The 18150-nt window shown below is 42.7% G+C and overlaps 1 protein-coding gene across 1 annotated transcript in view; it reads left to right on the forward strand.

The window, feature by feature from the left end:
• Positions 1–18150, forward strand: part of ADCYAP1R1 (ADCYAP receptor type I) — a 172999-nt gene that overhangs the window by 116680 nt on the left and 38169 nt on the right. Inside the window, exons 5-9 of the mRNA XM_067530411.1 lie at positions 6158–6261; positions 6842–6939; positions 8108–8240; positions 12140–12293; positions 16846–16906. Of these exons, the coding sequence (XP_067386512.1) occupies positions 6158–6261; positions 6842–6939; positions 8108–8240; positions 12140–12293; positions 16846–16906 (550 nt within the window). The remainder of the gene's footprint in view (positions 1–6157; positions 6262–6841; positions 6940–8107; positions 8241–12139; positions 12294–16845; positions 16907–18150) is intronic.

Consider the following 18150-nt stretch of genomic DNA (forward strand, 5'->3'; position numbering starts at 1 on the left):
TGATTTTCAACGACTAAACACATTTGATGTTGAATACACGTATTCAAACAAACACAGGAGCCCAGTTTGCCCGAAAGGGATTTGAATAGAAGGATGTTGATGATGAGGCAAGAGGCTTGGATGTAGGCTTGCTGATTGATTGAGGGGAGGCAGGCAAGGAACAATTACAACCTGCTGACGGAAACTTAACGGACTTCAGACCTACGCATGCACTCATCAGATTTCCTCTGGTCTGTCTCTCAACATTTTACATAATTTATTTTGATAAAAGACCTCCGGGTAAGGTGGATGTGTGGATATTCCAAGTGCTAGTTCAGTGGTTCCCAGCCTGTGGGCCAAAAGTGAACTGCATGGACTGTCAAAGTAGCCCGCCGCTCCTCTCCCGCTGGCTGCAGAAGGGAGTCGCTGCCTAAGGACCCAGGCAGAGCGTGTTGCTGCAGGGCTACAAGACTGGTGCTAGCTCCTTACTGCAGCCAAGGGGACGGGAGATGAGGGCTCTGCTCCCCCTGGCTATAGCAGGGAGCACAGCAAAGCGCTCTGCCTGGATCCATAGGTGCTGGGGTCCCTGCTGGAGCCAGAGGGAGGGAAGCACTGATCTCCCATCCCCCTGGCTGTAGAAGGGAGCCTCTGCCTAAGGACCCAGGTGGAGCGCACGGGGCTACAGGATGTGTGTGGTTTCCTTGCTGCAGCCAGGGGGACGGGAGATCAGTGAGGAGGCTGCCTCCTCACTGTACTCCTTCCATCTGGCTGAAGGGTGGGCAGGCTGCTGGTGGAGACTGGTGGCCCTTCAGGCTTGTAAAAATGATATCTGTGGCCCTTGAGCCAAAATGGTTGGGAACCACTGTGCTAGTTCAGAGCTGCAGTTACGTTTGGAGTTGGTGTAGGTTAGGGTGACCAGATACTTGAAGCTTTGTCTTTAGTTAGGTGCCTTTTACCTGCCCCGTCCCCCCCCCCTCAATCCGCTGTCCCGATTTTTCATACTTGCTATCTGCTCACCCTAGTGTAGGACAATCTGAAGGTAGTGAGATAATCCATGTTCTAAAGGACTCAGTTAATCGAAACATTTAGCCTACAAAAGGGAGACAAAATAGCATCAGCATCTTTTCACTAACTAGATTTGTTCAGTAGAGCGTTAAGAGAACTAGTCTGAACCCCATGGAGATCATTGTCTTCCACCATGACTCTTCTCTGGTGCAACACTGCCACCATGTGGGTACACATGGCTCCTCTTTTATCCGGCTCCTATGCTCAGTTCACTGATAGTCTAGTCCAAAACCCATTGCAGTCACTCGAAGGACTCTGACTTCGTTAGGCTTCGGGTCAGGCCCATAGCTTCACTAAGGCAGCAAGTAGGGCTGAGGGGAGGCAGACAAGGGACAATTACAACCCGATGACGGAAACTCAACGGACTTCAGACCTAGGCGTGCACCCTGCAGATTTCCTCTAGTCTCTCTGTCTTGTCTGCATTGCAACATCATGGACTCCAGGCACCAAACTGTTGCAATATCTTGGATTTCTTTTTCAGTAGGGTGTCGTCACATGATAAAGGACGCTGTGCAGTGGGGAGCCTTTTTTAACACCATCCACACCCCCATCACAGTATCTTGAATTCCATTAAGCAATAGTTGAAGTTTCCAGCCCTGGGCTCCGTAGGAAAGCAGGTTGATCTGTCTGGCAGAATCTGAACTAACTTGACAGGATTTTCAGGTTGCTGGCCAACATGCCAGATTTTCAGCTGGCATAAATCACTGTAGCTCTAGTGGCTATAATGGAATGGCATTGATTTACATAAGCTGAAAGTCTGGCCTGATGTGCAACCCTAGAACAGATGTGTCCAGTACTACGCCAGGATTAATAATGTCAGCTTTCAGGGAGTGTGGGTGTGTTGTTTTAGACCAGCCCCAATTGGCCATACAGCCCCAATTGGCCATCCACTCTTCTCGGGGGGCTGGGGATGTCAAGACAAATTACAACCCAGGAGACTGAGTGGGGAAGTAAAACTTGAATAAAGATCCTGCCCTTCCACCCTTAGGCAGAAGGGTGTGAACAATGGTTTATTCTCTGGTGTCTTTGAGTGGGGTTTGCTACCCTACAAGCAACAACAACAGCTGAAGAATTTTAGAGGCAAAGACATGAAGCTAAAGCATGAAGAGACATAGTAACCTTAAAATGCCATCTTTGCATCCTCTGCAACCTTATTCTAATCTTTGGTGTTCTGCGAGGTGTACATGAGGGCAGAGTTGGGTCCTCAATCTGTTTTTGCACATGGGAGGTAGCTTCATTTTAAATACAAAGAAAATGAGACACAGACAGGTTAAGTGATTTGCCCAAGGTTGCATAGCAACTCAGTGGAGGAGACCTGAATAAAACTTAGAGCTGCTTGTTGCAATATATGGAATTACTGACTTGAAACAAGGAACTGCTTATTAAGGAAATCGACTGTAGATAAACAGCCAGTCAAGTTCCCACACACCTGAAGTATCTGCTTTGTCTCCTTGGTTTACTAGGAACTGTCCCCTGCCTGGAATGCTATACAGCACATACAGACACCTAGTGACTGAATAGTATACAGGAAGTAAACATATCCAGCTGTGGGCACCATGCTTTAAGAAAGATGTGGACAAATCAGAGGGTGCATGGGACAACAACAACACTCACAGAAAGGTTTACAGAACCTGACCTATGAGAAAAGGTTTTAAAAAAATGGGGCATGTTTAGTCTTAAGAAAAGAAGACTGGAGAGGGTGGGGGAAGGCCTGATAACAGGCTTCAAATATGTTACGGGCTTTTATGAAGAAAATGGTGAGGTTAAAGTGACAAGATACTCAACATAATTAATAGTAGCAACAAGGGGGAAGGAACACAAGCCAAAACAGGGAAAGAACAAGTTAAAGTATATATAGGTACTATAGGCATATTGGGCTGCATTAGTAGGAGCATTGCCAGCAGATCGAGGGAAGTGATTATTCCCCTCTATTCGGCATTGGTGAGGCCTCATTTGCAGTACTGTGTGCAGTTTTGGGGGCCCCACTACAGAAAGGATGTGGGCAAATTGGAGACAGTCCAGTGGAGGGCAACAAAAATGATTAGGGGGCTGGAGCACATGACTTATGAGGAGAGGCTGAGGGAACTAGGCTTGTTTAGTTTGCAGAAGAGACGAGTGAAGGGAGATTCGATAGCGGCCTTTAACTACCTGAAAGAGGGTTCCAAAGAGGATGGAGCAGGCTGTTCTCAGTGGTGGCAGATGACAGAACAAGGAGCAATGGTCTCAAGTTGCAGTGCAGGAGGTCTAGGTTGGATATTAGGAAAAAGTTTTTCACTAGGAGGGTGGTGAAGCACTGGAATGTGTTACTTAGGGAGGTGGTGGAATCTTCATCCTTAGAGGTTTTTAAGGCCCAGCTTGGCAAAGCCCTGGCTGGGATGATTTAGTTGGGGTTGGTCCTGCTTTGAGTAGGGGGTTGGACTAGATGACCTCCTGAGGTCCCTTCCAACTCTAATCTTCTATGATAGATACGTTAGATGTATTCAGGTCAGCCTGATGAAATTCATCCTAGGTACTTGAGGAAGTAGCTAAGCAATCTTGGTCCTATTAGCAATTCTTTTTGAGAACTGATGGACAATGGGGAAGAGCAAACATAGTACTATTTTTAAAAAGATGAACAAAGAGGAATGGGGAATTCTGGGCCAGTTAGGCTAACTTTGATACCTGGATAGATGCTGGAGTAAATAGATGAACAATCAGTTTGTAAGCACCTGGGAGATAATAGAGTTATAAGGAATAGGCAACATAGACTTGTCAAGAACAAATCATGCCAAACTAATCTAATTTTCTTCTTTGTCAGAGTCAGTGGCCTAGTGGATGGGAGGCAGCAGGAAATATGCTATATCTTGCTTTTAGACACAGTCCCACATCACATTTGTATAAGAAAATGACAGAAATGTGGACTAGATGAAATGACTATACAGTGCATGCACAGCTGGTTGAAAGACTCTAATCAAAGAGTAGTTATCAATTGTGTGCAATCAAACTGGGTAGATGTGTCCAGTAGGCTCAGTCCTGGGGCCAGTGCTAGTCAATATTTTCCTGAATGACTTGGATAACAGAGTGAGAGTACGCTTATACATTTTGCAGAGGACACCAAGATGGGAGGGATTGCAGGCACTTTGGAGGACAGGAGTAGAATTCAAAAGGACCTTGACAAATTGGAGAATTGGTCTGAAATCAATAAAATGAAATCAATAAAGACAAGTGCAAAGTACTTCATTGAGGAAGGAAAAATTAAGTATACAAATACAAAATGGGGAATAGCTGGTCAGGTAGTAGTATTGCTGAAAAGAGTCTGAGTGTTATAGTGGATCACAAAGTGTTGACTCATATTCAATGTGATGCTGTTGTAAAAATGGGTAATCTTCTGGGGTGTACTAATAGGAATCTGATACGTAAGTTATGGGAGGTAATTGTCCTGATCTACTTGACGCTTGATCTACTTGATCTACTTGACGCTACTTGATCTACTTGACGCTGGTGAGGCATCAACTGGAGTGTTGTGTCCAGTTCAAGGTGCCACACTTTAGGAAATATGTGGACAATTTGGAGAGAGGCCAGAGGAGAGCAACAAAAATGATCAAAGGGTTAGAAATCCTGACCTGTGAGGGAAGGTTAAAAAAACCGGATATGGTTATTCTTGAGAAAAGAAGACTATGGGGGGGACGACTTGATAACAGCCTTCAAATATATTAAGGGCTGTTATAAAAAGGACAGGGATCAATTGTTCTCCATCTTCACTGAAGGTAGGACAAGAAGCAATGGGCTTAATCTGCGGCAAAGGAGAGTTAAGTTAGATATTAGGAAAAACTTTCCAACTATAAAGAGGTTGTGGAATCCCCGTCATTTGGAGGTCATCTCTTAGCGTAGATTTGTGTGTGTGTGTGTGTGTGTTTGTAAACTTTAGCATAAGTATGTACATCATTGAAATTAGAGGGTGAACCCATATTTGCAATTCTATCTTTCCCCAAAGGTAAAACAAAACAGAATATTTATTTAGGACCTGATCCAAAGCTCCTAAAATAAGTAGGAGTCTTTCTATTAACTTTCCCGGGCACTGGGTCAAACCTTTATTATAAAAACTATAAAGAAAATGTCCTCACTCTATTTCTGGTTTTGTAGGTGATTTTGACCTATTGGATAGCACAGGCCAAACTTCCTTAGGTAAGGAAAAGAAACAAAGATGTTTTATTTATTTATTTTATTTTTTACTCTGTTCTAAAGAAATAACCAACTTTTTCTCCTGCCAGCTAGAAACTTATTTTTCAGATCGATTCGAATTATAGAGCCACACTTAGTAGTGCATGACTGTTAGCAGCATTATGAAGATTTATTCATCAGTTTTTGAGTGCTACAGTCTAACAAGGATATAATTCTAAATTATATTTACTACTGTAGCAATAATTATTTAATGGCGTTGAAAAAACCCCACCCTGTGATTTAGTTGATATTTCTGCAGAGAACTGGGAACTGGTGTGCAACAATAACTTACTGAAGTTCACGAAGTAATTCAATGCTCATAAAAGAATGCACTCATTAAGTACGTGCATTTGGTTCTATTTATGGATGAATTAAATGACCAAAAAATAAGATCAGTGCCATTGACATTATGTTCTGCCTAACAAAATTGCTCTAAAAATGAAAAATACTGAGCAGCAGAAGATCCTAATGCAAAAGCTGAAATTTGAATCAATTCAGGTTAAGATTCAATCCAAACAAAAGACACCCTAATGACTCAATAAATAGAAAGCATTCTGCAGTTCTAGCTTGCAGGGGATTCAGAGAAGAATTCAGTGCACCCACAAGCATGGATGTAATTTTTCAGTTGGGTTAGAGTTACTGCTCTGAAACCGCCATGTGCTGGGAGAGCATTCTGGGTAATTGGGGATGTGAATGAGCATGTCAGCCATCTGTCTAAGATTCACAATCCTCCTATTAAACGCTTCCACAACTTCCATCTTTGGACTGAAGCTAAGGTTTAAGTTACGAATTTGTCAGGCCCAGAGTTCTGTGGTAATGCTCCAATCAGTAAAAGGAGATGTGTCCTGTGGGTTGATTGGGCAATGGCATTTCCCCTGTAACTTAGTTTACATGATGCTTGTATCCACTCCAGATGTAGGGGACATCAGCAGAAACTGCACAGAAGATGGCTGGTCTGAGCCTTTCCCTCATTATTATGATGCCTGCGGGTTTGATGAAAACGAAACAGAAAGCCAGGTAGGATCCACTTTAAAATGAGAAGCAAGTGAAGAACAGTAGACATGTGTTAACTGCATGGTTCAGGGCAGATCAGTATGAATTTATCTGTGCACCTCCCTAAATATGAGTTCAAAAGAGCCTGGTATTTTCTTATATTCTGGTGTTACGCTGCATATTTCCGTAATATTAATATATACCACTTATGCAGCATGTGGCTTTTATAAACTTTAATTTAATTAATCCTTACAGCTGAGCATGGAGTACAGTCTGCCCTAAAGTAAGCTGCTGTGACTTTGAACTACATAGGACGTAGTCATTGCAATCACAAAAATCTAGTTGTTGTCCCACACTCTGTCAGTCAGCTCAGTAATGCCCTAAACCACAGACAGAGCCGAACCTATGCTAACCCTGGTCATTACACATGGGAAGGGTGAAGTAAATGAAGACACCATATATGAGCCAAGTCCCGTAGCTGTTTCTCATGCAAGCAGTCCCATTAAGATCTGAGGTGACTGGAATTACTCCCAGGAATTAGGTGAGCAAGATCTGGCCCTATGTAACAGTATTACTGGTGACCATGTACTGTTTGTTTCTCAAGGATTACTACTACCTCTCCGTGAAGGCTCTGTACACAGTGGGATATAGCACTTCCCTTGTATCCCTCACCACAGCAATGGTTATCCTGTGTCGTTTCAGGTGAGTCATCATGAATAAATTAGTACTCGTTTATTTGTAGGGGAAAAATGATCAAGGCCCATAGGACCCAAAAAAAAAAAAAAAAAATCAAGTCCTTGACCACAGCAGTTACAAAAATGAGATGCAAGCAGTCCCTTAAAAATCAGATATTTCCAGTGGGCAGTGCCATGGGGTCTTGGTTTTCTTCATATTTCAGAGCATATGGGATTGGAATTTCCAAAGCACTCATCATTGGCCTAACTGGTCTCTCTTATCTGGTCCCCGTTACCATAGTATCTGAACACTTAACAATCTTTTACCATATTTATCCTCACAATATCCCTGGGAAATAGGACAGGGCTATCATACCCATTTTACAGATGGTGGAACGAGGCCCAGAGACACTTTGACTTTCCCTCCGTCATGAAGGCAGTCTATGTCAGAGCAGGGACATGAACCCAGGCATACCAACTGCTAGGCTAGTGCCCTGATCACTGTCCAACCCTTCCTCTCCCGAGTGACTGATTAATGAAATCTTGAAGTCAATGATAAAATGGTCTAACTTTGTTTCTAGTAAAATAAATGAGACTATTATCTTCAACTTCAGTGAGAGCAGAGTTAGGACACGGAGTGCTTTTCATGGTGCTACCGGTGAAGTCTTCATGGAAAGTTCTGTAGGAACCAACTCACAAACCAGTGTATTCACTGTCCAGGCAAATTAAGCACAGATATTGTGAAACTTCTGATGCGTATCATCTCTTAAACCAGGAAAGCAGAATTCCCTTCTATCTAATACCCTAAAATGCCAATGTGAAGATAAAAACTGAATCCCAAATTTTGGCTATAATCCAGTAAGAGATACTAGCATTAAAGTAAATGCATTCCAAAATCTTCCATCAACAGAAAATACTATTATTTTACACAATGCACAATTAGCTGGTAGAATTCATTGCCACATGATATCATCAAGGCCACAAAGTTAGTAAGATATAAAAAAAAGTTCAGGTATCCCAAGCCTTGAGTCTCTCCCTGGAAAGCACAGAATACTGTTCCCTGAGCTGCTGGATTGGCTGGGATCACTAATGTTCAAACTGCAGGTATTCAGACGTGAAACCACCAGCCTCGATGGTTTATTCTTAAGAGAGAAATCTGTCATTCTCCCCACCCCTTTCCTCTCTTCTCTTTCTAGGAAGCTTCACTGCACTCGGAACTTTATTCACATGAACCTCTTTGTTTCGTTTATTCTACGAGCAATATCAGTCTTCATCAAAGATGGGATTTTGTATGCGGAGCAGGACAGCAACCATTGTTTTATATCTACTGTAAGTAGAGCCAAAGACAGAGTCCACTCTGTTTCTATAAGAAGATAATAAGTATTAACTATTTGTAATACACTTGCTCCTGGAGGCCCCAACTGCGATCTGTGCTCCACCGTGCTTGATGCATATAAATGTAAATAGAGAATAATATAGTAAAGGAGAATCCAAACCTGTATCATGATTAAGGTCACAGTTATTTTTAGTAAAAATCCAGGAGAGGTCATGGGCAATAAACAAAAATTCATGGAAACCCCCGTGACCTCTCCCTGACTTTTACTAAAAATAATGGTCCCAAAATGGGGCCGCTGGGAGGATGAGAGCTGGAGCCCCACTGCAGGAGAGGAGGGCCCCGCACTTGCTGCCACTGCAGTTGACTGTTCCTGGGTCCCCCCTGCCACCTGTGGTGGCTGGAGCTGCAGCGACCCCCATCAACTGGCCGTTTCAGCCCCACTACCCCAGAGCTGAAGCAGAAAATATCCCGGAGTTCTATGGAAGTCACAGAACATGTGACCTCCATGACATAATCGTATCCTTAATCATGATCAGCTCAGAGTGTAAACGGATGAGATTTATGCAGCACCTAGCACAATAATGTCTTGGGCCATGACTGGGACACCTAGGCACTACAAATAATAATACAAGTAATTTTAAATAATAATAAGCGATGAGAGAAAAGAGACAGAGTGATGATGGTTTGCAAACATCCTGTTAGTTCCATGATCTTTTTTTAATGGAATAGACATTTTTGGCTGGTTTTACTTATTCATTTTATTGTTATAGACGCACACATTGTGAGTTTGTGTTCTGGGGGAGGAGTGTGATAAGGAGAAAAGGCAGAAGGGGGATGAGCTAAAAGGAAAGACAAAGGGAAGAGAATGAGACAAAGGGAGTGTTAGAAGTGCAGGAATGAAGAAGAGAGGGAAGCCTGGAGAACAGGTGGAGTGAGGTTGAAGTGAACTGACTGTCAGGGAGGAAGCTGGAGCAAACAGCCAGTCATCACAAGGGAGAGAAAGTCCAGAATTAAAACTAACAAGCCCTAGTCTGATGCCAACGGTAGAGTCTAGAATTTCTTGCTGTAGCTCAAGCATGGCTGTGTTCAGGCAGTTCCTCCATTCACTGAGCCTGCAGGCTATCAGAGGATGGGGGGCATGAGAGACCAACTGCCTCTGGATGAGGGGTGGGGATCTTTTTGCACACTTTTGGGTTTGGGGGAAGGAAGATGATTGTTCTAACAGACACTTAAAAATATCCTGGATCTTGACACCAGGGCTTTCACCAGGACAGGGTGAGTTGGGAAGCCGTCCAGGGTGCAAAGCTGCAGGGGTGGGAAAATGGGGTGGAAAAATGATAAAAAGAAAAGGTAGGAGGTGCAAATGTGCTTGCTCACCCTGGGTGCTAAAACGCCTAGTTACAGCTCTGCTTCAGACCTATTGTTCTCTAAAATACATCAGTAAAGTTCACTTCAACCTTGTCTACACTAGCACTTACGCTGGCAAAACTTTTGTTGCTCAGGGGTGTGAAAAAAACCACCCTCCTGACGGACATAAATTTTGCTAGCATAAGGGCAGGAGACGCTCTATCGCCAACATAGCTACCGTTGCTCGTTTAGGTGGTTTTATTATGTCAGTGGGAGAACTCTCTCCCATTGATGTGACGCGGCTACACAAGCAGTCTTCCAGCAGCATCGCTGTACCAATATAGCTGTGCCACTCTGAGTTTTAAGTGTAGACTAGCCCTTAGAAAGGGTAGCACTTTTGCATCTGAGCAGCAGTGTGGGTTCATGCTTCATTCTGACACTGCAGTGCCATACACTGCGGGGTTACTGAATGGTAGCAGGTGAACCACTTGGTCAGCACCTTGACATTTGGGGTACGCAGCTAAACTTTTTGGCTCTGCTGAGAATACTGGGGTGAGATTGTGAGATTTCAGGTTATCCTGGCTTCCAGCTGTGAAAATGATGCTTAAAGTGCAACCTCTTTACTGCACTCTGACTAGGACTAAGGAAAGCAGATGTGTAACAATAAAATACATATATTTGTAAAGAAATATATGAAAAGCTTTCTGGCCCTCAGGAAAGGTTCGGTTTTTATTGGCTCAAATTTATGGGTAATTTTTTATTAGGTTCTTCCTTTATCCAAATGTGCCATAAATCTGAACACCTAGATGAGTTGCTAAATTGAGATCTTTTGCCATCCCGTTGTGATGTAAAGTCCCATGATCCTTTTCCAAAGGAATAGACCATTACCATCGATTCTCAGTTAGCACTTTCTTTCTCATTGAAACAGATTCCAACCTCTGTCTATACTTTGAGCTGGCGATGTAATTTCCAGCTCAAGTAGACATACCTGCACTAGTTCAGGTCGAATTAGACAAATGGTTTTTGTTCAAAAGCATTTTTTTAAGAGATTAAACATTTCGTTTTGCCCATTTCATTTGGAAACGTGTTTTGATTTGTTGACCCAAAATGGCATTTCAAATGAACTTTTGGCCACTTAAAAAAAAAAACCCACCAAAAAGTGGGAGGGGGAGACACTCGAGACGTACAATTCGAAATGAAATACTCAACCAAAACAAATTGTTTTGAGGTGATAGATAACATTTTGAGTTGACTGAATTTTATTTGTTTTTTTGGGGCATTTTCCATTTGGTGAAAATTTTGGGAGAAAACAATTCTGATTCATAGAATCATAGAAGATTAAGATTGGAAGGGACCTCAGGAGGTCATCTAGTCCAACTTCCTGCTCAAAGAAGGACTAATCCCAACTAAATCATCCCAGCCAGGGTTTTGTCAAGCCAGGCCTTAAAAACCTCTAAGGATGGAGATTCCACCACCTTCCAATTAAACCAGAATTTTTTTAAAACAAATTGGTACATCTCCCCTAAACCAAGAATCCATTCAGTCAGTTCATATCCTAGTTTCAAAGTTTCCATGAACCTCAAACCACAAGTGATGAGTCCCATGTGTCCTACGTTCTGGTGGCAAGATCTTCAGCTGGCATAAATTGGTGTAGCTCCTTTCAAGTAAAGAAGCTATGCCAGTTTACACTAGCTGAGGATGGGTCCAGGGGATGGAGTGCAAATGGGAGGCAACCAGGTGTCTCCTCCTTCCCATGCTCCAAGGATGAGCTTCCAGTTTGCCGGACTATTCTGTGATGTCATTTTGAGTGCAGGATGTTGCAGGTCCAAAGTCATCCTGTTGGCATTCAACATTGCAAAGACAAGTCTTCCCAGCACACAACGCCTGTGTAGGATTCAGCAGACTCCACCAGAGCTTGTTAGAATGGAGGTGTAGTTTTGTCTAAAACTTTTCCCCATTGCGCGAATAAATGATGAGCTGCCTTTTGCTTTGTATGGTAAATAACTCGGTTCTCTTCACGCTTTTCCTCACTTTTCACTTTCTGACCCTGAGTGACAGCTTCCACCAAATGGCAGTGCAGTAAAATTCTGATCTTTGCACAGTAAAGTGCCTTCTTCATGAGCCTCTTAGCAATCACAAGCCTTTCCACACTTTTACTTCTATTTAAAATCTTTCTTTAGATTTCTCTCTATATAACTGGATTTTTTTCTTATCTGCACTTAAGACCTGGAGGACCATAATCTAGCAATTAGCTGCTATTATTGGCATGCACCTTACTAGTAGTAAAAGTTCTGAAACTGCCTGAAAGCACTCATAAAATACCACCTAACTGCTAAAATTGGTTTACTGCCCTTTAGAACTGCACTCTTTAAGTGGCTTCTAACAGTTTTCATAAACACTTTAGCTGTATATATTATAAAATAAAAGGCCAGCTTGTTTTACTTGTTGTTAGAGGATTTCAGGTTCTGTATCTAGTTATATCCCCATCAAATATGGGTGAAACTGCAAAAAAAAAAACCCATCTTTTTGTGCTTGTTTTTTGTAGGTGGAATGCAAAGCAGTGATGGTCTTTTTCCACTATTGCGTCATGTCCAACTATTTCTGGTTGTTCATTGAGGGATTGTACCTTTTTACTTTACTGGTGGAGACCTTTTTCCCAGAGAGGAGATATTTTTACTGGTACACCATCATTGGCTGGGGTAGGTGGCATCTCTTACATGGGATTTGTTTATTTTCCCTCTACTGCATGCAAAAGACTTTACCTCCCCTACTTTTTTCTTGAAATGAGGAGTTGACTGAAAACCAGAGAATGAGTATAATCGAGGTGGAAAACCACCTGGTATTTTCAGTCACCAGCTCCAGGTACTTGCATTTCTATACCCTTCATGTATTTGCGTGTCCAAGTGTGTGTGGCATGTAGTCTAAAGCTCCGACATCACAACCATCTTCTCTGCCCAATTTGAGATGAATCGGACCTCCTTTCGGGGCTCATCAATGATGCTCAGAGGTAGGGTTGCCAGGTGTCCGGTTTTCGACAGGAAAGTCCAGTTGAAAAAAGCACCTGACAGTGTCCGGTCTGAAAAACTGACTGGACACCCAAAGTCTGGTTACCACCTGCAGGGGCTCCAGAACGGTGGGGTAGCATGACGCGGCGCAGCACTTGGCTGCTGAGAGAGCCGGTGGGAAGCGTGGCTGTGATCATCTCCCAGTCCGGCTCTACAGGTGCCAGGTGAGTCCCAGGGAATAGGAGGTGGCAAGCCAGCTCCCGTGCCTCCTCTCTGCAGCCCTCAGTGCCACCTGCCTGTTCCCGGGGCTTGCTCCAGTCTTTCCGGCAGCAGGTCCCAGGATGTGAAGTCACCATCCCAGTGACAACACCCAGGCTGCGGATGTTGTGGGATAAGGATTCAAGGCGGGGGTTGTGTGTTTGTGTTCTGCTGTGTACGTGCGTTGTGGCCGGTGTGTTTGGATTATACAGTCTGTTTTAGGTTATGCCATGTACGGTTGCCTCATGTACATTTAGTGTTGTGCTGTATGGGTATTTTGTGTTGGGGTTGTGTGTATGTTTAGTGTCGGTTGATGGGTTGTGTGTGTGTGTGTGTGTGTGTGTGTGTGTGTTTTGTGTTGTGCTGTGCCTGTATTTGGATTGGGTTGTGATGCGTGTGTGTTTGTTGTGCTGTGTATGTATTTGGGTTGAGATTGTGTGGTTGTGCTATATGTGTGTTTTGTGCCGTGCTGTGTGTAGGGTTGGACTGGGCTGTATGTTTCCAGTCAGAAGCTTAAAATCTCTCTTTAGTCTCTCATCTAAATTGCCCCAGCTTCAGAGCCCAGGAATTTGCCCCTGTACTGAGACCCCAGCACCTAAACAGGGCTACCAGGGGACAGTACAAGCAAAATCCAAACCCTAACTGAACACCTGCCCAAGAGGCGAGAGGATGGGAAACCCCTAAAGATATTTAATTATTTACGGTACATTTCAAATGCTCTCCAAAGTTTATTTACTTTTTTTTTTTTAATAAAAAAAAAAAGCTGCTTTGTGCAAGAAGAAAAAATCAGAAAGAGAAATGAGAGTGTAACAATTGTTATCCTATAATACTGCCGCAAGCAGAATGGATACTTATGCTGATTATTTCTGACAATTTAAAAGTTTCATCTGTTTAAAGCCAATATGTAAAGACATATGACAAGGTTTTCAATTTGGCTGGGATGCTTCCCAGTTTGTTTGGGTTTTCTTGAAGCCTGATTTTTTTTATAGACAAGCTAGATAATAGGAGGCTTTTTATTATTATTTTTGGATCCACATGTAAGTTGTAATATACAAGCTTTTAGGGCAGGAAAATTGCTTCTTAAGGGAACGCTGTGAATTCATATCAGAAAGCCTGGCTTATTGTACACAGTGATTTATTAGTGAAATTCCTACAAGAGGGGAGGAGTGGGAAAGGCACACCAAGATTTCAAAGCTGTGGCTTGTGGTAAATAGCTTGTCATAATATATTTTAGAAAATGAGACTAATGCAAATCACCGAAAAAATATTGAGAGGAAGAGACAAATGCATTCCCTTGGCTGTGCAGTTACTGAATGTTCAGGACTAGAAAATGCATAGATTACGGAAGGGTGGACATTTACTTAGATTTCTCTTCTACCAATAAATCATTATGGATCCTGTCTGCAAACACATCTGTGCTTGTGAATAACTTTGGAGCCATTCCAGTCTATTAATAAAATACATATTACAAGCTTTAAAAAATGTATATACTCCTCAGCGGATGGAATTGGCACAGTTCTTTTGATTTCTACCCATAGTAACAATTTTTTGACGCAATCCTGCACATTTACTTACAAGAATAATCTTTGCTTAATTGCAACGGCTTGTCTCAGGTTTAAACACATGGTTTCAAGGTTAGGCCCATGGTTATGTTTTGTAAAACAAGAGTTAATTTCAAAACTAATCGTAAAAAGAAATAACTTCTCACAGTAATTTACAAAACAACAAAGAAACCTGACAGTGTTTATGGCTCTGATTCTTACCATTGGTATTAATTCAGTGCCAAGAGGCCCCACTAGGGGTCAGGGCTCCATGGCACAAGGTGCCATACATACACGACACACTTCCTGACATGAAGATCATACACGCCAAACAGATAAAGTGTGGGAGGGGAAACAGAGGCACAGAAAGATGAAGTGAGAAAGCCAGGAATTAAACCCTGGTCTTTGCCTCCCAAGCCAGTGCCCTAGCCACTCAACAACACTGCTTCTCGTCCAAGCTGCAATCTGATCTGAGAGAGCAGGGCTCCATACCTAGGCGGTGTCTACTGAGTTTAATGAAACTCTATGCAGATGTAAAAGCTCCATCCCTCTGGGTCTGATTGCAGTGTCTGTTAGTGAATCTGAATACAGTGTTAAATATGGGAAAAATACCAGACCGCATATAGGCATAGTGACAAAGAGATTGTTAGTCTATATCATTAAAGAACTACCTATATGTGGAACAACTCCATAGCGCAACCCTGCCTCAGCTGAATAGTAGTACAGTTAAATATTAATAAATATGATCACATAATCAAAATAGGTAATAATATTGTATTTATCATTAGTGTTTAGTGAACATTCAGTAAAAGCATATCCAGAGATGCTAGCCTCCTTCACCCCTCATTTATTTCAGCTCCAGCTGAGGGCATTCAGACCTGCTAGGAAGAGCGTAGCACTTTGCATGACCAGACCCCAGGGTTTAGAGTTTGATTTCAAGATCATAAGTTCCCCAAAGCAAAGGATGTCCAGTATTTCCACGTGCAGGTAGCTGTGTGCACAGGCATTTGAAGGGCGGTCAGCACTTTACAGGGCTGAGGTCTTCACCTATGTCTGGATGTCCCCAAGTGCATTGACAGCATTCAGCGTATAATTACTGAAAATTAGAAATGTGGATGCTTCTCTGAACTACTCAATTCTCTTAGCTCTGCAAAATAGGGCTGATAATTGCAGGAGAGATCCTTTTTTCTCATGAGATTTCTTGTAATTCCTGATCAGGGCAGAAATGCTGTCTTCAAGAATAGGCCGTTCAGCAGTTTTTGATGCTACTTTTCTTCTGATCTTGCCCAGAACCTGGAAGTACAGAAGCACGGGGGGAGGTAAATGATAAAAGATGACCCAACTTTTCTGAACCTCTTCCGGTGCACACATGCGCGTGCATGCGTGTGTTCTTATTACAGATGGTCCCAGATCAGAACAGCCTTATACACTATGGAAGCAATGTTTGGATTGCATTTGCAATAGATATATTGGGCCAGTTTTTGAACTTATACCCGCTTTTCATTGTTGTAACTTCATTGACTTTTTTCGAGTGACTCCTGATTTACACCACTGTAAGCAAGAGACGTATTGGACCCATTTGGACTTTCATAAGCATGAGAATATGAAAATTAGATTCAATTTAACATGCTTTATTTCCTTTCCCCAAAACATTTATTTTTGTTGCTGTTCAATCTCTCCATATTTTAACTTTTCAAAATATCTGGATATGTTCTTCTTTAACAGAGCTCAGCTTTGCTCAGCCAAATAGATTTAGAAAATTGTATTCTCACTTTTAGAAGGTGGGGATAGGACCTGAGAAGATTAATTCTAGTTATTAACTAATGTGACATCAACTCCGCTTCGCAAAATGTATGAAGCCTACTTGCTGATGTCAACATAAGTCCCTCTCTCCCTGCTGCATCCTTGTGGTTTCTGTCTGTCTGTCTCCTCCTTCTTCTCCCTCAGGTTGAATCTATCTCATTTGGCCCATTTAAAAAATGCATTGCGTGCCATTAAAACTCAACATTTACCTCAGGTCAGCGGTCACATGCCACAGCATCTCTTAAGCATCAGAAGATGCTGGGCTTCTTTCCACTGTTTTGTGTGGTGATTATTGCGCTGTTGATATTGTTCAGGTTAATACAACCATACTGGCCTAAAACACTATAGACCCCTCGATGTTGTCATTTGCACAACCTCACTGAAGTCAACTCACCCTCTTTGGATTCAGACTTGAAATCCTTACTCAAATGACAAATCCTTACAGAGTAAGGACTGCTGGATTCATTTCAAGAGCAGCCCAATTGTGAGCTGGAGGGCTTGGGATCGTTCAAAGTAGCATTTTTTGGAACATAAAACCTCAGTGGAGGAAGATTGTGCATCAAATGGAACTGGTGTGTGATGTGCAAATAAGAACAATACATAACAATAAAGAAATAATGATTTCTCCATCTTGTCTTTTGTAGGCACCCCTACAATTTGTGTCACTGTCTGGGCTGTGCTGAGACTTCACTTTGATGATACCGGGTAGGTACCGCTGCGTGAGAAGCCCTCCAATGACCTCATTTTCCTCCTTGCATTCACTGTTAAAGTGAAGTACAGAAGAGAAGAGGCCTGGTGGTTAGAGCAGGGGAATACAGGCCAGGAGACCTGGCTTCCATACACAACGCTGCTACTAACTCATTGTGTAACTTTGGGCAAATTCCTTAGGCCAAACCATTGATTGCCTACGGTCAACAAACTAAATACCGATTTAGGCCTCGTCTACATTCGCCGTTCTGCCTGCAAAACTTTGTTGCTCTGGGCTGTTAAAAAAACACACACCCCAAGCGATATAAGTTTTGCCGGCATAAGTGCGAGTGTGGACAGCGCTATGTCGGCGAGAGAGGCTCTCTGGCGATATAGCAGCCGCCACCCGTTTAGGTGGTTTTATTATGTCGGCGGGAGAGAGCTCCCCCGCTGGCATAATGCAGCTACACTCGCGCTTATGCCAGCAAAATTTATAGCGCTCAGGGTGGTTTTTTTCGCACCCCTGAGTGACAAAGATTTGCTGGCATAACCACACGTGTAGACAAGCCCGTAGGCACAGAAGTAGATGTGATAAAATATTTGGAGTCGCTGCTCCTTTGAAGTCAGTGGGAATTTCAGATGCTCAACATTTCTGAGGATTTGATCTCAGCTTCACCAAAGATTGCAGGTGTTTGGATCTGAGGTTCTGGCTCAGGTCCATCGCTCTTAAATTCCCTTGCTAGTGATTCAGTGACTGATTACACATAAAAACTGCTCTCCATGGAGAATTTAGTTATTTTAATCCAATGTTCTATTTTGATGATAAAACAAATTAAATCACCTATTTCCATGCAAAACAAGCCATAAACCCTTGTTGTGTCATTATTGTGATTATAGCACTGCTCCTAAATGCATTCATTTCTTTTAGGAGTCCAGTCGGCCCCTGTTTTGCAAGAGGAAATATCTCACTGGAAGAAAAACCTTTGTTGCTTTTTTTCTTAGAAGTTGATTAACATGCAGCACATTTAGATGAATCTAGCTGAGCCTCTCCATGGCTATTTTTTAAAAAAAGATCTCGGGTTGTTCGGGGGGAGGAGAAGGGGAGAAGGAAAAGCCAGTGTGAGTCTGAAAACATTTCAGAAATTACAGGGTGGGGGGGAATCCACAGACAGAAAGGGAAAGGACTGAAATTTAAAGACACTGACTTCAACTCCTGATTCACACTAGTGAGAAGGGAATTGGGTCTATGGAACTAGATGGTA

The sequence above is a fragment of the Emydura macquarii genome, unplaced genomic scaffold (genome assembly GCF_026122565.2).
Source record: "Emydura macquarii macquarii isolate MOO-44397 ecotype Brisbane River unplaced genomic scaffold, CSIRO-AGI_Emac_v2 contig_3080, whole genome shotgun sequence".
Taxonomy (NCBI): domain Eukaryota; kingdom Metazoa; phylum Chordata; order Testudines; family Chelidae; genus Emydura; species Emydura macquarii.